We start from the raw sequence: 22,632 nt of genomic DNA, 5'->3' as shown, positions 1-22,632 counted from the left end.
GGCATGACAGGCCTAAAGTACTTAATAAGGTGATCCCTTTCCCGAAGGGAAGCTGTGCTGCCCCCAAGTAAAAGGGCAGATGACAGGCTTAATAAACACTTTTCATAACAATGACAGATAGCACTGGGGGGTCAGCATTTAAAATTAGGGAGAGAAAAAAATAAAATAAAATAAAATAAAATGAGGGAGAGGATGATGGAGAGAAGCCATGATAGGAGTTGGCTGGGAGGTCTGAGTGTGAGGGGGAAGCCACGTGGTTGGGAGAGAGTCCGCCATGAGGGCTGGAGTAAGAAAGAGGAGACCCGTGGGGAAACCTGCCTGGAGAACCCGACGGCACGGCTGAGAGGCTGGAACTGCGGGGACCTGCCTGACCAGGCAGGGATCAGTGGGAGGGGCCTGGGGTGCTGACCTGGGACCGGGAACCCCGAGCGCAGACGTCCGCTTTCCTGAAAGACGGTACCGCTGGCGGGCGTGTTCTGAAACTGGCCTGGTCTGGCAGGGCAGGTGGAGCTAAGGGTTTCCGCGTGTTTTAAAGGGAGTGGGACCTAACGGTAGGAACCTGCTGTTATTCTGAAGCTGCAGAACTTTTAAATAACCCCTTTCCTCTCCCACCAAACTTTTGTATTGGGAGTCACGCTTCTTGGCGGCGGGCAATCGGACCCCACACCTGTTCCGGAACAGCACAGGCTGGGGTTCTGTGACTAACAGCATAAGCCATGAGGGAGGCCCGTGGGGCTGCCATGGGACTGGAGCTACCCACCTCAGGGCCAAGGCCATCTCTCCCTGCGCATAGGCTGTCGGGACCATGAGGGCAGCTCAGGAATGGTGGCAAGGCCCCTAAGTGACGCCGGCACTGTGAGAAGATACGGTCACCCCCTCTCACATCTCTCTCTGCTTCTCCCATGTCCACGGAGCTCTAAGCACAAAATGATGGCTGGTCACTGCTACGGCACGGTGATTAAAAACATCGGCTCTGGAACCGAACGACTGAGTCTGAATCCCAGCTCAAGCGTATCCCTGGGACAATTCCACAACCTCTCTGTGCCTCAGTTTCCTTGCTTGAAATGGGAGTCATAGAAGTACCTACGTCACAGGGCTGTGATAAGATTACAAGACACTGATATTTATAATATGCTTAGGACAGTGCCTGCCACCTAATAGATCCTCTATGAGTGGCAGCTATTATTATGGGATAGTAGTAAGAGCTGCAAACACTGACCTTAGTGTGTGTGTATTAGATCTTACTGAAGGCGGGCAAGCACCCTGAGAGGACCCAGTGGAGTGGGTACCATCCCAGTCACCCTTTTGCAGGTGGAACAGCCGGGGCTCAGGCCGGCAAAGGTCCCTAGGGAGCAGATGGAGCCGGACAGGCACCAGCCTCCCTGGCTCCTGAGCAGACTGCACAGCCATTGCACACAGTGGCCTCCCCGGGCGGTGGGGGGAGGGCTACCACCTTGGCTGGTTTTCAGCCTCATTTGAAGCAGCTGACACGGATGAAAGGCGAGAGGGCCCCAGACCTGCCACAGAGGCACCAGAAGATTCACTTTTTCTTCTTTTCTGACCAAGGCTGGAAGGCTTCATGTGCTCCACTGTACCCCATGACTCTCCCTCTCTCCAGCCTCCCATCATAGGCAGGGCTTTGAGGGAAAGGTGGAGGAAGTGAGGAACAATGTCCTCCTGGTCTGCAGCAGGTCTCAGAGGTGGGTGGGGGGGTGGGGCCCCGCCCCTGCGAGCTGACGAAGGAAGATTACTGATTACCAGCACCTGTTTATTACCCGGCAGGCATTCTACCAGGTCAGGATGAACAATACCCTCAACCACAGGGCCCGGTTCTGGTTACACAGAGAGTGACGTGAGGTTTAAAGAAATCACAGGAACCCAGAAAGGGCCCTGCAGGCCCAGATCATCCCCGCATCCAGGCCCCAGGTCTGCCTCGGGACTCTGGCATCTGACCCCTCCTCCACTCGAGACCCCCAGAGATGGCACCAGTTAGCGGTCAAACCAGGAAGAGGATGCAACCCCAGTGCTCACGCCAGGATCCACAGGGCCCCAGTCATATTCCTTGGGGACCTCGATCCTCCTCCACGCTTCCTTTTTCTGCATTCGCATCCGTGCCCAGAGCGACCACAGGACCCTTCTGCTTCCTTGCCCTGCTTTCCAAGTCCCGCCCCTGGCCCTTCAAGCGTTTCTTCCTTAACTGGCATCACCTGGGTCTGGAGGGCAGGAAAAGCTGCAAGGTCACTGCGGGAGACAGGCAGGGAGAAAGGCAGAGCCAGAGGGGGGCAGCCGCCAGCTGGCAGGCTGTCTAGGCGCTCCTGGCCAGAGCGGGGCAGGCAGGGCTCGGGACGTGCCTGGCACAAGCCGCAGAAGGAGCTCAAGGACCTCAGGGTGCCTGGGTGGGCAGGTAAGGGAGCCCCCAGGGCCGGGACCTCTGGTCCCACCCCGGGAGACTGCAGAAAGCCCTCTGCTGAGTCCCGCTCTGACTCGGAGCCCTCGCTGCAGTGTCCCCTGAGCAGTTCCCTGGAGAGCCCCCCAGAACTCCCTTAAACGAGTCCACATCGAGACACCAGTTGTTGCAACAATGTTGCTTGCTCTGTGGTTGCTCAACTCCAGGGAACAACTCTTTCGCACGAACAAAGGTGGGTGGGGTGGGTGGCTGGTTTATTACCGTATTTTTAAAACTGTGTTTGTCAAACTTGAACCTGCATCAGAATCTCTTGAGGGCCTTTTGAAATGCAAATTATGACGCAGAGAGTCCAGGGAGGGGCCAGAGAAGCTGACCGCTGGTCCAAAGAGCTCATTTTGCATAGCCAGACTCAGGACCCCTGAGCACTGTGTCTCTGTGACAGCTGTCACCAGAATCAAGATACACCTGCCTCCCAATCCCTCCACCAACGCAATGCGCTTTCGCTTCGGCAGACCACGGAGGTCCGAGCACAGGGTCTTTCCAACTGCCTCCTTGGTTTTGACTGGCCCACCCCCTGCAAAACCCGGTCGCTGACTCCCCAGCCCCCAATAGCAGTTCCTAATGCTTGCCAAGCAGGCGGCGTGCGCAGGGGGCAGGAGGGTCTGCAATGACGCTCATTTTACAGGCGAGAAAACTGCAGGTGAAGTCAAACGCTCAGTCACAAAGCCTGAGCCCCCGTGTGAACGGAGCGTGGCATTTGGATCAGAGGCCCTGGGCTCAAAGCCACCTCCTGGCTATATGACCTAATTCCGTCACCTAGTCAGTTTGGGACCACTTTCCTGCATCTAAAAACAGGGACACCAGGTGGCTCCAGCAGGTCCGCTGTGAGGCTCGCCTTGGGAAGGTGTTTCTGAAGTGCTTCCTCCTGCCTCCTCGCCTGCTCTGGGCGAGAGAAATCTTCTAGAATTACGTACTTGCAGTGAGCCAAGAGCAGGCAGAGGCATTCTAACCACTGATCCTGCTACGCATTTCTTCTGTTTCTAATAAATAAACAAGAAACCCTTAGTGAAATTTTGAGAAGCTACAGAACAGGGTGAGAGTTTGAATATGTGGTGATTTTCGGCCACGTCCTGCTCCTGAGCCACCCCGTCACCTTGAACGACGAATCTTACTCTGGCTGCCTCCGCTGCCTCCTCCCAGACGCCAGAGAGACTGAGTTCAAGGATCGCTGACATAACTTCCTGCCCTGAAGTCCTCGGTTTCCCAAGGAGAGGAGATAACACCCTATTATCAGAGAGACACCCACCGCCTTCCTGGGAGGTTGGTTAATTGCTTACAGCCCAGGCCAGTGTCGCAGGCTGGGGACCTAGGACTGAACTATGAAGCAACGAGCTGATACCTGAGTCATTCAGAAGTTAAGACAAAACTCTTTGACGCTATAACTTCAGTGCACGGAAGATGCCGTTTCATTCACAATAATTATTATTCAAGACACTTGCCATCAGCATACTACATGCAAAGTGGGGGGCCACGGGGGCACCCCCAGGGAACAGCAGTCGCTCCTCTTGGCTTTGGGACTGATAGGGCACATGGCCACTGTCCAGGCCCCCTCCACTGCCCCCAACTCCAGACTGAGGGCTTCCTACCCAGCGTCCTGGGGACTCACCTTTTAAGCACAGCTCTGCTAACATCCACAAAGCTGTGGACACTGGCCGGCCAGAGGAGTTGAAGTTGGGGTTCCAGTCTTTGTTGCTGCCCAAGAGGAAGAGGCAGCTAGGGGGGCACCCACAGAGCCGTGCCTGCCCAGGCCCAGCACAGACCCAGCTTGCGCTGGTGCGCCCCGGTTTCTGGTACACCCCAGGAGGAAACAGCTCTGGGCCTCTATGCCCAGCAGCCACGGGGCGGGAGAGGAGCTGGGAGGTGAAGGTCACCGGCTGCGGCCGCCCTGCTCCCTTTCCCAGCATGGCTTTGACGTCTGCTTTCTATTTGCCAGGCAGGAAGGAGGGAGGTTTTCTTCAAATCACGGCCCATGAGTTTGGAAGTTTTAAAAGAACGTGTAGGAGTAAAACAAGGGAAACTAAAGATCCTTTTCAACTAAAGTACAAGGGGCTGTGTGCTCTATAATCGCCAACGCAAGTGCTTTTCCTGCTCCTACGTGTGGTGGCCCACCTGCGCTGCACACACCTGCACAAGCAAGTCAGACCCTCATCAGTGACCCGCCCGGGGCCGGGCTGGGGACAGAGTGCTGATATTGGCTCCGGGGCCCCTTTTCCTAATCTGAGAGAGTCCTTATTCCTGGCACTTCTTCAGGGACCAACTCTGGGTCCCAATGACTCAGATGGTGTGCTGGAGCCACCTTGGATCTGCACACCAGAGTCGATTGCTAAATTTTGGGGAATTTTTCAAGCCAGTTGTTAAACATAGCCATTATTAACAACCAAATTACACAAACTTATACTTAAACCAATTATATTAAAAGCACAGGTAATAAATACTCAGAACTCATGACTCCCTAATTATTTTGCTACGTTTTGCTATTATCTATGCTCTTGACATTATTTTCATCTCTTGGATCTGTAAGAGGAAGATATTCTGTAACATGGGCTTGATAGTGGCCTGGCTAGTAGTGTTTACACAGCAGTTACCGGCAAGTGCTACAGTGCAGGCCCCACCCCCACCCCCTGCAGAGTCGGTTGTTACACATTTACCAAGCACACCTGGCCCTTCTGCCAAGTCTGTGTTTCCCGTCTGGGCTTTCTGCCCCTGAACTCCACACTCAGACAACCAACTGCCATTCTGAAAGCACTGATTGCAGGTCTACAGCTTTCCACGTTTAATATCAAACTGACTTCCCTCCCAACCTGTTCCAAATGCAGTTTTCCCCACTCTCTGTAAAAGGCAACTGTATCCTTCCCGCCACTCAGGCGAGAACCCTTGGGATCATGAATCTGTCACAAATCCTACAGTTTCTTTCTTCAAAATGTATGGAGAAAACACCCACTTCTGTCCACCTTCCACCACCACCCCACTCTGGTCCTGGCCACCACCTCTGTCTGGATTCCTGGAGAAGCCACCTGTTCCTCTCGTTCCCTGAACACAGCAGTCAGAGGCCCCTTTTTACAGCACGGGTCAGATCCTGTCGTTCCCTTCAGTGGCCTGCAGGGTCTGGACAGTCTGGTCCTCCACCTGTTCGTCTTTCCTCTCTTCTGCTTCTCTGCCCCTCCCTAGGCTCCAGCCACTCATCCTCCTGCCTCAGGGCCTTTGTACTTGCTGTTCTCGCTGCCTGACCTACTTCTCCCTACAGATGTCCACATGGGCCACCCTGTCACTAACTTCAGCTCCTTGCTGAAATGTCAACTTCTCGGCGAGGGTTTCGCGGCCGACTAGGTAAGATCGTAAGCCCCCCCGCCCCCACATCATCCCCATGTTTATTTCTCTCCACAGTATATGTCACTTTCTAATACACCATGTGGGGTAAGGATGGTTTTTTTGTTTACTGTCTGTCACCCCACCCCTCAAAAACGTAAGTACCAACGAGGACCGAAGTTTTTGTGTTCTGCTCACTGCACATCTCCAGGATCCAGGACAGGGCCTGGCAGACAGACGGTGCGCTGTAAGTCTCTGCCGAATGAACAAATAAGTCCCATCTGTGCAAGAGCACGGTGACCTGTGTCCGAGCTCTCTGCATGGGAACGATGGCACGAAGGAACGAGCCTCTGACAGTGACTTTAAGCACTGTGACACAGTACACATTAGCAGCAGCTTGTCACCTGTAACAATACTATTACCAATAAAGAGATATTATAGTGTTAAATTCTACGTGAAAGGCTAGGCTAAGAGCTCGACACGCATCATGCCACGGCCTGTGAGGTAGGTACGAGCACTGTCCTCATGTTTGGAATGAGAAGAGGGGACACAAAAGTGCAGAAGGTAAAATAACCTACTGAAGGTCAGGCAGCTTAGAGGTGGCAGGACCTGAACACAGGCAGACTGGCGCCAGGCTTTCCTCCTCTCTACCTCTCCGTGCCTGACCTCAAACCCACATGGCAATGGGTATAACTCTGTGGTACTGCAGACGCTGCTTCTGCTCTGCTAACAGACAGGGACCGCAGGGGCTCACACAGATAGGCTACTGCTCTTGCATAAGCCTGCCCAAGCCAGGAGGCAGCTCTGCACCCTGAGGTCAAGTTGCCCTGAACACGAACTGCTGTCATGGCCTGACAGTGACTCACTGTTCTTCGTTTGGACGTCATGAAAACAGTGTGTGTGAGCCTGAGTTGCTTTGTTAAAACCTGGAAGGTCCGTCCAGTTTCTGGAGAACCGGTTAAGTATAAGAACATTGGGTCCAAATCCTTGCCCGGCCACACAGCGGCTGTGTGACCTTACACAAGGCACTGACCCTCTCTGTACCTTGGCCACAGAGTGGGAAAACAAGTCGATAAGAACAAAATGAGACACTCCGTATAAAGAACTTGGCGCGATGCTTGGCATAGAGCAGGCACCCAAGAAATGTTAGCTCCAATAATAAGGAAACCAATAGCATCATGAGCAAAGGGACTTTTCTTGCTAAGCTTCTTGGAACAGGTGCAAGACCAGTTAACCAGCTCACAACAGAAAAGGTGCCAAGGAACAGCCGGCTCCCGGATGGCTTCCTGACCTTCCTACCGCACTGATGCAAAATTGAAGGGAGAAGATGCTGAGATGGTGAAAAGGCCCCCACCCAGCCTTTGAGGGGTTGCTAATGGGACCCAAAGAACACAGCAGGAGGGTAAACCTCTGGCTCTGTAGCCCTAGGCTCTGGCGTCACTGCGGAGGGCCTTTTCTCCAGCTGTGAAATGGGGATCATCACCTCATTTTAAGCCTTGGCTGAAAAACAAAACAAAACAAAACAGGTCACGGCTGGGAAAATACTCTGGGAGCCAATGATGGTAAGAACTCTTCCGACAAAGAGCCGCCTGGCTCCCAACTCCGGACCTCGAAGCAGCAAAATCAGACTTCTGCCCTGCCCCTGGGTGAGGGTCTGACAGACCCCAGGTGCAGTGTGCCAACCTGCGATGGCATTTGTCTTGTTCACGTGCCATCGGACCACCCAAGTGCCTCTTGCTTCCCCTTTCCTTGCCCACAGATTTCACTGTTTCCCTTTTAAACAGCCAAAACCCCGTCTGACCGTTAAGAGTGACTCAGTGAACTCCAGACTCGGATACAAATGACTGAATGTTTGCCTAGAGTGGTTACTTATTGAGTAGACATGTACCTCAAAGAAAGTTACACCAAAAGCCCTACGGAATATGAGCTCTGTTCATGTCAAACATCGAGCATTTTTATCTCAGGTGCTCCTAAAATTTACCAAAAGATTAGCATCATAAGCTCAAAAATTCTATCAGCCATCCACCGCAGCAGAGAATGCAGAACATAATTTAAAATGTGGCCACTCTACACCAGCTTTCCCTCGCCCCCCTCCGTTTCCTGAGCCACTGGCCCAGGGGGAGCAGTGCGGGGCACGGGCGGGGGAGGGGTCAGGAATTCAGGCTTATGATTTTTTCCAGTTCTCATTTCTAGCCAAACTTTCAAATTTGAGTGAGCTGGTTTTCAGAGCTCCAGACAGGTTTGCTTCTGGAAAACTATTCACTGGGTCGGTGTATTGGAAACACTGATAGAAACCTGAGGGTTAATACCAAAGATTAAGCAGATCCCGTGGAAAAAGCCGAGTTCCTACTCTCATTGAACTAAATTCCAGAAAGCCTAGGAAGGGACCCCATTGGTCCCTCCGCACCAGCCTCACAGGGGCCTGGCTGCCTGCTGCCAAACCGCCACCAAACAGCACCTGTGCCCAGGGATCTGGCCGAAGTGGACGTGGACGATTAATTTATTTTGCGTTAAGAGGCTGGGGGGAGATTTCGGGCAGGCTCTGGCCCCGCCAGGTTCCCAGCGGCTCCAGGCTGGCAGGTGGTGGCGAAGGTGACTTCCCAACAAAATGCCCAAGGATTTAACAGCCGCGTGGAACCCACCGACCTCTGGTTCGGCCCTGCACGCGCGCAGCCGCCGTCAAAGCAGCCGGAGAGAAAGAGGAAGAGGCAGCTAGCTTACTTCGTCTTAGCCATCAGAGCCGGCCGCTGCTCCGGGAACGTCCGGGCGCGCGCAGAGCGGGGCGCTGCGGGCCGGGCTCAGGCCGGGTTCCCGCGCATCCTCTTCTGCCGGCCGGGCCTGGCCTGACCCGACAGGTGCGCGTCACGCGGCCCCGCGCCTGATGCGCGCTCGGGTTTCACCAGCGAGCGGGGTGGGCGTGGGCGCGAGGCCAAGTTTAGCCCGGCCGCCCTTTCCCTGCCCGGAAGCGCGGCTCCCGGGGGCCCTCAGACCCAGGCGGCCTCCACGCGCGTGTGCAGGAGGGGTGGTCCCCGGGTCGGGCGCGCGCGCGCACGTTGTGAGGCCCCAGGAGAGGCGCGCGCGCCCGTGCGCAGTGGGACGGGCCAGGAGCCCGCGGAGACGGAGACGAGGCCACGCCCCGTGGGTGCGTGTGGGAGGAAGGCGGGGCCTCCGGAAAGATTTCCTGGTTCCCTGGGATCCGCTGGACTCCGGAGCCAAATGGGCGGGCAAGTGGCCCGTGGTCCCTCCCAACCCCTGTCCGTCTCTCCCCCCTGGGCTCGGCTGTGCGTCGTAGGGGCTGCGCTCTGAGACGCAAGAGTGGCCGAGGGAAGTGGTTGTGTCGAGGAGGAGTCAGGGAGACTGGTTGCTGGCTCCTCCCCAGAATCTGGCACAACCTGTAGGAACAGATCCCCCACACCTTGCTTTTTTTCCTATCTGGATGGGCGGCCTGAGTGAGTGGCTTAGTTCACCCCGTTTTCAATCCCCAGAGTAATGATATAGAGGTCAGAGAGTGCGCTATTGTGCCACGGCTTCATCAGACAGCTTTAAAGCTCTGCTTATACCCTGTGACCTTAGACTCAGTTTCTTCATCTGCACCAGAGGACGGTGAGAGGGCACCTGCCCCAGGGTTACCGGGCCTGTGGTAAGTGCTCAGCAGCGCTTCTGTGGCTTCATTAGCAGGACAGTAAATGGGAAGAAAGCCCTCCCTAGGTGACAGGTGTATAAGTGCACTCAGTGGGTCACATGCTGGTCCTCTACCCCACTCCTCCCCACTATCGTGCAGTACCTGACGCTCACCCTGCAGCAACCCTGGGCCCGCTTTTCTCCCAGCCCTACTGTGCGGTGGGTGCACCCAGTGGGACCACAGCCATTACGGAGGCAGCTGCTCCTTCCTGTTTCTCAGCAGACCCTGAGTGACCTTGGGGTACGTAAGGCAAGGGCACTGCTGCGCTGGCCAGCCAGACCACCCAGGAGCGCCTCTCGGGCATAGGTCTCCCGTTCCCACTCTGTCTCTTCTCCAGACCCACCCCCCTCCCACCCCAGAGGCAGGAGAATCCATCTCTGCTGAGAAACACCAGACACCCAGGAGAGGGGATTCTGACGAGAGCGTGGAAACTTGTAACAGCTTTGTATTTCATGAAGGTTCCAGCAGAGGTAGAGGGTCGGGAACCAGCAGAGGGAACTTGGCAGTGGCCAGCAGGACTAAGTAAGGACATCAGGCTTGATTACCACACAGGATGTTGGGCAAGAGGGTTCCAGGAAACCTGGGGAGCCCAGGGGGGCTGGGCCCCACTGTCACCAAGGCCAGGGCCGTCTGGGGGCCTGCAGTGGGCTGCGGAACTCAGCAAGGATTTCAGCCATGCTGGGTGGGACCTGCGCAGAGGATCGAAGTGCTGGGGCCCCACCGGCGGCCTCCACAACTGGAAGTGGGCAGGAGTGTCTGGGCAGGGGCCAGACACACTGTCCTGGCTGATGCCAAGACTCTTGGTCCAGAGTCCTTCTGTGCTCTGTAACCCTGAGTGCATATTGTGCACCCACAAACTAGGTAAACCCAGACCACGGGAGGCAGAGACGGGAGAAGGCAGGTGCCCAGAGACAGATGAGCAGAGGGGACGCTTCCCAGATCCCTGTGCAGCCCACGCAAAGGTGATCTCAGGTCCCTCGAAGGCATCTTTATAAATATTCCCAAGCCAGTCAGCTGTAACCAGCTTATTAAGAAAATGTGTATGTTCACTTACCTGTTGCAGGAGTCATGGAGATGAGCCGAGAGTGTCACAAGCATTTTTCCAGCGCCGTTGCCACTCCCACAGGTCACCGAGGCAGTTCCACTTCTCCGGCCTCCCCCCTCACCACCTTTAGTGCTCACCTCAGTCTCCTCCCCACTGGGCACCTGCTCCTCTGATCTGGATCGTTGCTTTGCTTTCTTTCCATCCTGCAAACAGCCGGGTCACATTCAGGTGTGAGAGTATTGCCCCCAAAACCAAAATTCTTGACACCTTGTCCATTTGGGCCTGGTCGTTGGCTTCCCACCAAAGCGACCTGAGGCTTTCCTGGTTTCTATACCAACAGCGGACTCCCCTGGCCACAGCCCCACGGACCAGGACACCAGAGGAAGGAGTGAAGGCCCACAGGGGTCCTGTGACCTGGACTGGGCCTGTCCAGGAGCGACCTGGAGCTCTCTGTGAGTAGATTTAGTGGGACTTCCTAAATCATGGGGTACGCAGAAGCCCGGGTAGCCGCCTGCCTCACAGACATGGACGGCGAGCCCGGGACCGACGAATGACTCACAGGAGAGGTCTGTGGAGCGTCTATTTTCAGGCAGCATTCACTAAGTCAGCTCTGCTTGTTCATGCGTTGCTTTTCCCCCGGGGGCGGGGGGAGGGGGAGAACAGATGTCATGGGTTTTCAGCCACCAGTAGATCTTTCCCTCCCCAGACATGAGAAAGCTCAGCACTCTTTTTATTTTTATTTTTTTTAAAGATTGACTTCATATAGTCTACATGAGGTAGCTATGACTTGGCTTTCTATCGCTGCCATAACAACTTGCCATGGCTTAGCGGCTGAAACAACACAAATGTGTCTTCTTACAGTCCTGTAGGTCAGAAGTCCCACATGGGTCCCTGTGGGCTAAAACCAAGGGATCACAGCGCCACATTCCTTCCTAGAGGAGCCCTTCTTTTGCTCAGTTGGGTGTTGGCAGAACTCAGTTCCTCGTGTTTTGGGACTGAAATCCCTGTTTCCTCTCTGGCTGTCAGCTGAGGGCCATTCCCGGCTTCCAGAAGTTACCACATTCCCTGGCTTGTGGCCCCCAGTCTCCATCTTCAAAGCCAGCAACAGAAGGTCAAGTGCTTTGACTCTTTCTGCTTTTTCAGGTTCATCTCTCAGGCCCAGCTGGGAAAGGGCCTCTGCTTTCTAAGGACTCTTGTGATTAGATGGGCACCCTTGTATAAGCCAGGATAATCTCCCTGGGTCAGACTCTCTACCTTTCATCACATCTGCAAAGTCCCGTTTGCCACATAAGGTGACGTACAGGTTCCGGACATTAAAGACCGGACAGCCTTGGAGAGTCATTATTCTGCCCACCACAAAGTATAAGTCTGCAGTGACTCAAGCCCTCTCGATTGTCCAGGATCTTTATCACAAAAAGTTTTATAACAGCTTTACTAAGATATAATTCATATACTATACCATTCACCCATTTAAAGTGTGCGAGTCATTGGTTTCCAGGATAGTCCCAGAATTGCACAGCCATTGCCAAAACCAAGTTAGTATGTTTTTATCACCCCAACAATAAACCCTGTCCACACTAGCAGTCGCCCCATCCCCCCAAGCCACTGATCTGCTGCTTTCTGTGGATTGGCCTATTCTGGGTTTTTCATGTAAATGGAATCATACACTATGTGGTCTTTGGTCTATATACATGTTATATAGACACATATATGTGTATCTACAGAATGTCTTCAAGGGTCATCCATGTTGTAGCATGATGTGCTGGTGTGTCATTCCTTTTTATTGCTAAATAATATTTGGTTTTATGGAGATACCACATTTTATTTATCCATTCATTAGTTCATGGACACTTCCACTTTTCAGCTCTCTTGAATAATGCTGCTATGAACATCTGTGCACATGTTTTTGTGTGGACCTCTTTTTTTCATTCCCAGGAGTGGAATTGCCAGGTGAGAGGATTACTCTTATTTTTGTTTTGTTTTGTTTTGTTTTGTTTTGTTGAAACATTGTCAGTCTGGTTTTCACAGTGGCCGCTCCATTCTGCACTCCCACCAATCTACAGGGGGTTCTTTTCCTTCACATCCTCTCCAACATGTGTTACGACCTGACATTTTTATTCTAGCCGTCCTCATGGCTGGGAAGTGGAATCTAATTGTGGTTTTTGTTTGCATTTTCCTGACGCCTTGTGATGTTGAGCACCTTTTCATGTGCTCATTGACCATTCATATATATTCTTTGAAGAAATTGAGTCATATTCTTTGTCCATTTTTTCAGTCGGGTTCTCTTTTCATTACTGAGTTGTTAGAATTCCTTATGTATTCTACATGCAAGTCCCTTCCTGGGTATGTGATTTACAAAGATTTTTCCCACTCTGTGGGTTGTCTTGTTACTGTCTTGATGGTGTCCTTTGAGGCATAACAATTTTTAATTCTGTTGATGTGCAACTTACCTATTTTTTTCTTTTGCTGCTTGTGCTTTTGGTGGCAAATCTAAGGAAGCTTTGCTGAATCAATGTCATAAAAATGTATGCTTGCGTTTTCTTCTGAGAGTTCAATAGTTTTACCTCTTATATTTAGGCTTAATTTTTTAAATATTTATTTATTTATTTTTCAGAGAGAGAAGGGAGAGAGAACGTGAGGAAGAGGAACATCGATGTGAGAAACATCAGTTGGTCGCCTCTTGTACGCGCCTTGCCCAGGGATCGAACCTGCAACGTGGACATGTGCCCTGACTGAGAACCAGACCAATGACATTCACTTTGCAGGAGGATCCCCAGACAACTGAGCCACACCAGTCAGGGCTAGACTTTTACTTTGTTTTTAGTTAATTTTTGTTTGTGAAGTGAGAGGTCTTGGGTTCCACTCCACTCTCTTGCACATGGATATTCAGCTGTCCCAGGATCTCTGCTGAACTGTCCCATAATGAGCCCCCAAAGCATCTGCTTGGATAGCTATGCAAGGCGGACGTGACCACAGTCCCCACCTGGTCCAGGGAGACAGACCCTGGCTGACTGATGATGTCTGGCAAATAATAGATCCTCAAAAGAAGTTTGTCAAACGAGGGTGGGGAGCCAGAGCCACCAAGTTCAGGTGCGGGAGTCCCCTTTGCTCTGCACGTGTCTGTTACTCTGGGAATGTTTTCTCCAGGTGGCCACGTGACCACAGTCTGAGAAGGTGCATCGTGCCCTTGGGAAAAGGGGAAGAGCAGCAATGCTACTGCCTGAGCCAGATCTCAGGAGGAAAATCCCAAATATTGTTTCAAGGCTGCCTGGGGGGGCGGGGGAGTAGGATGGGGAAGTCAAGGGAAAGAAAACGAGAGAAGACCCGGGAGCAGCTGGCCTGGGTGTGAGCTGGGACAGGGGACCCTGAGTAACAAAGCAAGAGGCACCTGGAGTCAAGGTCACGTTTCTTGCTTTAAGCTTTAAGAGGCAAAAGCAGGAAAAAGCTCTCGGCTGGCAGGTGAAATGTAAAGATAAAAGTGCTGGCAGCCTCCCCAGACATCTCTGCGCCAGCAAAAGCCGCATTGTTTCCTTTGAGCCAAGTGCAGATGCGGCCTGGGGACAGCCCAGCTTGTGGAGCAGGCGACGATGAGCCTGGGGTCTGGGGAAGGACAGGGCACCCTTGCAGGGGAAACATGATGGTCAGCAGGACCTCACGAGACAGAGGCGGCCTCCCGGTGGCTTGTCCAGGAAGCGGGCGCTGTCTGCCTTTCCTGCCCAGGCACTGCAGTAGCCTGAGGCCAGGAGTCTGGGAGCCTCTGGGGAGCCGGCCACTCCCAAGTGGCTGCAGGGCCACAGCAGGGGACAGCTCTGCACTCGTCAGCCCCTTCTACTCGTCCCCTCTCCAATCCTGGAACTACAGGTAAGGTACCCTGCATTCTTTCGCCCAGTACTACGGGCCAGGCTGTGTAGACTTGGGGGGCACAGCTGTGAACAAGGCTCCTGTTCTTGAGGAGCTTATGCTTGACTCTAAGTGGGGGTGGGGGTGGGACATGGACAAAGAAGGAAAGAATTTTGACAGAGTGACAAGTGTGATGAAGAAAATAAAACAGGGAAATGAAATGGGCTATCTGACTGTCTAGTTAAGGAGGCCCTTTCCAAGCGGTGCTATTTGACTGAGACTGGAGGGAGCGAGGCCAGTCCTGCAGAGCTGGGGGAAGAGCGGTCTGGGCAGCGAGAAGAGCACGTGCAACGGCCCTGGGGCAGGAAAGAGTCTGGCGCCTCTGAAGAACCAAAAGGAAGCCAGTGCGGCTGGAATACTGAGCAAGAGGTAGAAGCCAGATACACAGGCCCTATAGGCCCTGTGAGGAATGTGGGTTTTATTCTAACATGTAGTGGAAGGCTGTGGGGAGTATTAAGTAATCAGTTTTCATTTTGGAAAATGAAAGCCACAGGCTTCAGGGACAAGCACAGTGAGTGGGTCGGGGGTTATCCGAAAGTCCAGACTGGCAAGAGGCACAACTCTAGGGTGTTTGAGAATGTGTTATTATTCAGGTACCCCTGGCTGGTTTGGCTCAGTGGATTGAGCGTCGGCCTGCGAGCTAAGTGTCGCCGGTTCGATCTTCCAGTCAGGGCATATCAGAGAAGGAAAACTCTGACTCCAAAAAACCTCCGCTGCCTTGCGGCATACCTCTTCAGGGGAAAGGCTAAGGGAGTAAACCCCGACAGAAAATCCGGAGCCGGAGTCCCTAAGGCGGTTTGACGTTGTAGTCAACACCGGCCACTCCTGCGGCGCACCTGAAGCCAAGCTGTATTGACTCCGTCTTTCCCTTGGATCCTTCAGCTGCGAAGAGAGGGGGGGTCTGCTGCATGGGCAACAGCAGACCCTCCATATCACCCTGCCCAGGCTCTGTAGCTTCAGCTTCACTGGAGAGGACACTCCAGCGCCATCGCAAGATGTCGATTCAACACGGGAGGAGACAGATACCGTGTCACTCCCGAGTCGGACTGCACAGCCATTCTCGGCGGTGCAGATAGACTCTTAAGAAGCTACACCATCGTCTCTCGAGACGGACGGCTGCCGACGACGACGATTATTCAGGTATGGCAAGGCCAACAGATCGGGAGATGGCTGCCACTGGAGATGACAGTTTGTTACAGTCCCCAAGAGGAAGGGGCAGACCACGCTACCCACATGGCCACGTGGGGAAGCACCGGTGTTGGTCAGAAGGCAGAGGGAGCCGGCGGTCCTGGGAAAACCCTTTACTGTGGTTTCTGGGAGAGGGAAAGGGAGGACAGGGAGCAGGCTCAGGACTGGCCAGTGTGAATCGCTGCAGTGGTTCTGGGACGTAGGGGCTGCCCTCGGTTACCTGGTACCCGCGCTGGGTGATCAAGGGCTGGTGGCCCTGAGTGTGAGACCCCCTAGAGGGGGAGGCTGGAGGGGTGGGCCCTGGATGGGTTGCTTTGTTTGTGAAATGTGCACTCCAAGGTGAATCATTTACCATCTCTAGGAACTGGCTGTCCCTGAGAGGGGGACTTTCTCCACCATCAGGCAGGCTCCATATGTCAAAGCCTCAGAAACACACGGTCGATTCACGGGAGGCACCTGTATTCTGTGCAGAGAGGCTCAGGAAGGAAATTGACAGGGTTTGCTGATGGGTTAAATGATGAGGAAAGAGGAAGACTCAAGGATGCTGCCTGGGCTCTTGACTTAAGCAAGTGAGCCCCCTCGCTCTCAAAGCAAGGCTTTGGGGGCCAGGAAACATAGCTACTCACAGGGAGCTTAGACTCTCGTAGGGGAGCCCAGCTTCAAGTAGGGAAAGCTGGCAAAGCGTCCGTGAGGCTCCCTGAAGTATGAGCGCACCTTACCTCAAACATCAGAAATGTTGTCAGTGAAAATTTTGTGTTAACCACTTAGAAGTCACACGTCTCCCTGACCAGGTGGCTCAGTTGCTTGGAAGATCATCCCATGCACCAAAAGGCTGCATGTTCGATTCCTGGTCAGGGTTGATCCCTGGTGGGGCATGTACAGGAGGCAGCAGATCAATATTTCTCTTTCCCTTCCTCTCTCTATAAAATCAGTAAATATATCCTTGGGTGAGAATTAAAAAAAGAAAAAGAAATCATACGTCCCCCACGTGCTTACATTCATTTCAGCAACCGTGATTTCCGATTCGCTCCCACTTGTCCAGGGCTCAGGACCCTTCTGAATGGAGGTCTCTGCTCCTATAGCCCAGGAATTGAATGCTTTGATCACCCTGTGTTCGGGGATTTCTTCACAGGCACCTAAGATGAAGCCTTTCAAAAATACTCTTTCGCTCAGGTTCATAATTGTCTTTGAATGCTTTTGTTTTGTAAGATCTAATTTTGTTCAATTCAAATATCTATAACAGTAAATAACTTTTTTATTATTATTTTAAAATCATAATGAAGAAAGCAGAACACGTGTGACACAAGACAGGTGCTCAATAAAAAAAAATTGCTGTGACTCGATTGGATGGCATAGCGTCCACAGAAGGCAGGACTATCACATTTGTCACAAAAGTACAAAGAGGCTCTCCCCCTAGGACACACCTTTGGCTGAGCTGCCGATAGGACAACACCGAGAGTGAACGTCCTTCGGTTCTTGCTGATTTAGATGGCACACAGCACGTGCTGTGAGGGGGGAAGCGTTGATGGCCGGTGAGAAACTTGATTGTGCGGTTTGTGGCAGGTGACAAGGGGGCTGTACGGCTGTCCCCGACCCACCTCTCTGGACACCGGGTCCATCTGGTCACATAGACTGGAGTTCACATGTTTGAAGTGGTCACATGGCACCTGCACACATTCGCTGTCATTGTTTTCAGCCTCTCGGATTGATGCGTCTTGTCACCTAGGCTACAGACACTGGGGAGGTGAGGTCTGGGGGCTGCTGTGTCTTACGCACGTGAACCCCTCCCCACACCCACACAAGGCTCTCACAATCCGTGCTCGCTGGATAGGGTGAAATAGTTCATACAACATAGCTGGCAGGTCTTCCTCAGGTCAACTATTATTTTTTACATGTGCAAAAGGTCACATTGGGCTGTGCATCACAGGACACAATCAAGAGAGTGAAAAGGCAACCCACAGAATAGGAGAAAATATTTGAAAATTTTATGTCTGACAAGGGACTAATATCTAAAATATCCTATCATGCAACAACAGGAAAACCAGTCAGCCCAATTTATAAATGGGCAGGGGGTGGAAGAGATGCTTTTTCCGAGAAGATACGCGATGGCCAGTAAGCATGTGAAATGAGGTTCACGGTCATTAGTCATCAGGGAAAAACAAATCAAAACCATAATGAGACAGCACTTCACCCCCACTAGCATGGTGGGCATCAAACAAGCAGAAAGGGAAAATCAGCGTTGAGAGGATGTGGGGGAGTCAGATCCCTCACGCCTTGCTGGTGGGAATGTGGAATTTCTCCAGCAACTGCTGTGAAATACAGTCTAGAGATTCCTCAGAAAACGTGGACATAGAATTCCTATAGGATCCAGCAATTCCACGTCTAGGTTTCCACACAAAGAATTGCAAGCTAGGACTCAGACGTGTGTACACCAGCGTTCGTATCAGCATTATTCACAATCGTCAAAGATGGAAACAACCCATGTGTCAGTCCACAGATAAAGAGGTAAACAACATGTGGGATAGCCATACAGTGAAATATGATTCTGCCACCAAAAGGAAGGACATTTGGGTCCACGCCACACTGTGGATGGATGGGGAAAATGTCATGCTAAGGGAAGGAGAACAGACACAGGAGGACAAATGTTGTATGATCCCCCTGGTATGCGCTACCTAACGCCTTCTGGAGACTGGAAGTGGGGTGGGGGGTGCCAGGGGCTGGGGAAGGGGGCGTGGGGAGTTGGTGTTTGCTGGGGACAGAGCTTCTGTTTGCAAAGATGGACAAAGTTCCGGAGGTGGGTGGTGGTGATGGTTAACTCAGCACTCAATACTTTTTTTTTTTTAAGTATATTTTATTGATTAGGTTGTTACAGTAGTCCCAATTTTCCCCCTTTGCTCCCCTCTGCCCAGTACCCCCTTTCCTCAGGAATCCCATCTCCCTTAGTTGATGTCCATGGGTCGTGCATATAAGTTGGTTGGCTTCACCCTTTCCTATATTATTCTTAACTTCCCCCTGTCTGTTTTGTACCAACTGATTATGCTCCTTAGTCCCTGCACCATTTCCCCATTTCTCCCCCTTCCCCCTCCCAGCTAATAATCCTCCAAACGATCCCCATACCTATGATTCTGTTCCTGTTCTGCTTTGCTTAGTTGGATTTTTAAAATTTTTTAGATTCAGTTATTGATGGTTGTGAGTTTGTTGTCATTTTAGCGTTCATAGTTTTGATCTTCTTTTTCTTAAGTAAATCCCTTTAACATTTCATATAATAATGGGTTGGTGATAATGAACTCTTTTAGCTTTACCTTGTTTGGGAAGCACTTCATCTGCCCTTCCATTCCAAGTGATAGCTTTGCTGGATAGAGTGAACTTTGTTGTAGGTCCTTGCTTTTCATCACATTGAATACTTCTTGCCAGTCCCTTCTTGCCTGCAAAGTTTCTTTTGAGAAATCAGCTGATAAGTCTTATAGGCACCCCTTTGTAAGGAACTCTCTTCTTTTCTCTTGCTGCTTTTAAGATTATCTTTTACCTTTGGCATTTTAATTATGATGTGTCTTGGTGTGGTCCTCCTTGGGTCTAGCTTGTTTGGGACTCTCTGTGCTTCCTAGACTTGTATGTCTATTTCCTTCACCAAATTTGGGAAGTTTTCCTTCATTATTTTTTCACATAAGCTTTTGATTTCTTGCTCTTCCTCTTCTCTTTCTGGCACCCCTATGATTCAGATGTTACGTTTAAAGTTGTCCCAGAGGTTCCTAAGCCTCTCCTCATTTTTTAAAATTCTTGTTTCTTCATTCTGTACTGGTTGACTGTTTTTTTCTTTCTTATGTTCCAAGTCATTGATGCGAACCCTGGTTTTCTTCCCTTCACCATTGGTTTTGTGTGGATTTTCCTTCATTCACTTAGCATAGCCTTCACTTCTCTTATGTGTTTGCCATACTCAAGCATATCTGTCAAGCCTGTGAGCATCCTTATCACCAGTGTTTTGAACTCTGCATCTGTTAGGTTGGCTATCTCCTCGTCACTTAGTTCTCCCTCCAGAACCTTGATCCGTTTCCCCTTTTGGGCCATACTTCTCTGTCTCCTCATCTTGACAGGCTCCTATGTTTGTTTGCCTCTGTGTCGTAGGCAGAGCTGTTGCACCTGTTACATTGTAACGGGCGGAGCCTTAGGGATTCATCAGTACAGGGTGACCTGTTTCACCACGTTGTGGTGCTGTGTGTGGGGGAGGGGAATAATGCCACTTGCTCAGCACTCACCCCTTTTCCAGGTACCTCTCCCATTTCCATATGGGACTGGTGACCCTCTAGCTGCTGCCCTGGCCGTCGTTCCCAGAGTGGCTGGGACTGCAGATGTTCTAGGACCATGGGGATCCTTTAAACAAGCAGACTCTGCTGAGAGACCAGCAGTTTCTGCCTCCACCCCAACCCCCACTGGTCTGCACAGTCAGAAGCAATGAGGCTTGATTTTCCCCGGTGCTGGGACTGTGAGCTGTGCAGTCTGGTCAGGATCTCCCCAGGTGTCCATCCCCACTTTTAAAAACATGTGACTGCACTTTCCATCACCGCCACTGCCACTGCCACATCACATCCTCTCTGCCCTGGCTCCACCCCTCCTACGTGTCTAGATAAGTATTTCTTCTTTATATCTTTGTTTGTTGGACTTCCATGCAGCTTGATTTTCTGGAACTTCTGGTTGTCTCTAGTTTTGAGGTAGTTGTGTTCCTTCTTAGCTGTGGAGGGAGATGCAGCGTGTCTGTCTAGGTCTCCATCTTGGCCGGAAGTCAGCACTGAATACTTAATGCTATTCAGTTGAACACTTAAAAATAATTATGATCGTAAACTTTATGTCATGTGTATTTCATCACAATTTTTTAAAAATCACTGAACAGGAAAAATATGTCACATTGGGGCAGCATCTCATGGGTGAGGAGCTAAAAAACATTTGGCTTGGGTCATGTCATTTAACCTAGGATGCCCGCGAGTCCCCTGTGCCCTGGCGTCAGGACAAGCCAGTCATCCCTTTACGCTTGTATGGAGAGGGTGAGACACCCAGAGGTTTGTCCCCGAGACTTACCTTTGTCAGAGCTGGGGCAGTGGCCAATGTCCACATAGCAAAAACCTCCTGCAGGACCAGATCTGGTCTCCCCTTCTCCTGTGTCCCTCTCAATGCCACACCTGTCCAGCCATAATTTTATTATGGAGCACAGTTATGTGTTAGCTTAAATCAGACACTTTGCCTTGAGTACTGGTCAGGACAGGAGAACGCTGAGTTCATGTGAGTCCCAGTTCCAAAATAAATGACGTATGACATTGAAATGCACGCCAAGGTCTCTGAGACCATTCCTTCCCGGAACCCACGCAGCTAGGTGACGCGACAGTGATGTCTCCCTAACTCCTGTGGAATTCAGCACCACGCGGCTGAGGTACTAGAAGAAATACGAACGACCGCTGGAACGCTAATGAGTGCCACCCCTCCAAGAGCTGCACGGAGCCAGGTGTTTAGAGGCGAGGCAGGGAGCATAAGTGGAGCCCTAATTAACACACGTGCCAGTCGCACGTCCCAGCAGCTGGGAGACCAACCTTGACGTTTTTAAAGCTCCTGAGTGTTGCTGGTGGGACTCACTTGGTACCAAGGAGAATTTCATCTTCCCTCTGCTGCTGGTGGCAAACCTGCTGGCCTGCTCTCCCTCCACCCTCGCATGGAGTGGAAGGATGAAATCTTGGATGAAATCTGACCTCCCTGGCCGCTGCCTCTAGCCATGTAATAGTCAAAACCTGGGTTACTGCTTCTCCCGCCCCTTCCCCGCCCCAGCTCCCTTGGGGAGGGGCTGGGATCCTGTTTTTTCTGTCGTTGAGTTTCTTCCTTGTTAGTTGTGCCCTGCTGGATTGCAGCGGGCCAGGGAGGAGACAAAGCAAGGGGACAGGGAAGGTCTCCCTGGACTGAGAGGTCACGGGCTGGCCTCGCTGCTCCCTGGGCTCAGCAGGTATTCAAAACTCATCCAAGAAGAGACGCATGCAATGCCGTTTGGGGGCCCCTTCAGTGGGGAAGAGCTCACCCCTGCCGGTCTTTTGATTCCAGTGAAAACACATTTTCCGGCTGGTCTTTTTGTTATTTTTAATTCCACGCTCAGCCTCTGGAAGTCAGACTCTTCCTTCAGGTCTCCTTTCGCCTCCAGGTGGTGGGTTGGGAAGATCTAAGACTCTCTCCCAGACCCACATGTGGTCCCCAGAAAGGCCCCACCTTGGCTGTCAGGGAACGAACGTCACTGCCAGGCGCTGCTTCAGCCAGGCGTCCCTCCCCACCTTCAGATTTCTCAGGTGGGGGTTGCACCGCAGGCGGCTGTGTCCGGGGACCTGGGGGGGACACGGGCCTGACCTCTGAATCCTCTCCCGCGGGATCTTTTCGGTCGGCCGGAGGGAAGCGGACGCAATCCCCGGCTTCTCCACGTGGGGGCGATACGGCAAGACGCCGACCCCGGGAAACCTGCTTGACTCGCAAACGTGCCGCCTCTTTTTTCTTCCTCTAAGAAGTAATTGAGCTAATGATGCAAAACACTCCCTTGACCCATCCCTTTGCGTGTCTGTCCAGTCATCCACACCTTGCTCTGGAACTGGGACTGGTGGCCTCTGTCGCCTGGGCCTGTGACGGACCTGGGGCCCGAGTCCCGTTTTAACATCCCTTTGGAATTACGAAACGGTGGGGCGCAAAGCACGGATTTCTTCTTTTTGGCGCTTAAGAGTTCTGCTTCTTACTAAATCTAAAAGGTGAAATATTCCCAGCAGAACTTAAGGGACCTAAGTGAATCATTGAGTGACTTCAGGAGAAAACTGCCCCCAAACAGGAGTCACTGGCAAGCGCTCTAACGTTCATGAAAGTCTTGACCGGAATTCTGCGCTGGCTGAGTTTTGTCGGGAATATGGAAGATTTCTCCAGCGCCCTCCTTCCCAGGTACTTCAGTCCCCTTCCTCACCTCACCTAGTTGGGAAGGAGCCCAGGCTCCATTTACACACATTTACACACATTTATCACCGCCAGGAGCAAGTACCC

The 22,632-nt window shown here is 52.1% G+C and overlaps 1 protein-coding gene and 1 long non-coding RNA gene across 2 annotated transcripts in view; one reads left to right on the top strand and one right to left on the bottom strand.

Moving 5' to 3' along the window:
• The window catches only part of H6PD (hexose-6-phosphate dehydrogenase/glucose 1-dehydrogenase), a 28,073-nt gene extending 19,232 nt beyond the window's left edge, over positions 1 to 8,841 (bottom strand). Inside the window, exon 1 of the mRNA XM_090268540.1 lies at positions 8,495 to 8,841. Coding sequence (XP_090124666.1) covers positions 8,495 to 8,508 — 14 coding nt within the window. The 5' untranslated portion in view covers positions 8,509 to 8,841. The remainder of the gene's footprint in view (positions 1 to 8,494) is intronic.
• Positions 2,244 to 6,113, top strand: LOC150014141 (uncharacterized). Its single transcript, XR_016509625.1, has 3 exons — positions 2,244 to 2,404; positions 5,712 to 5,794; positions 5,985 to 6,113. It is a non-coding gene; the product is annotated as an uncharacterized LOC150014141 (long non-coding RNA).
• Positions 8,842 to 22,632: the final 13,791 nt, after the last annotated feature.

Source organism: Furipterus horrens, unplaced genomic scaffold (genome assembly GCF_987537825.1).
Source record: "Furipterus horrens unplaced genomic scaffold, mFurHor1.1.pri manual_scaffold_3, whole genome shotgun sequence".
Lineage (NCBI taxonomy): Eukaryota > Metazoa > Chordata > Mammalia > Chiroptera > Furipteridae > Furipterus > Furipterus horrens.
The sequence above is the reverse complement of the archived record's forward strand: the minus strand, read 5'-3'. Positions and strand labels throughout refer to the sequence as shown.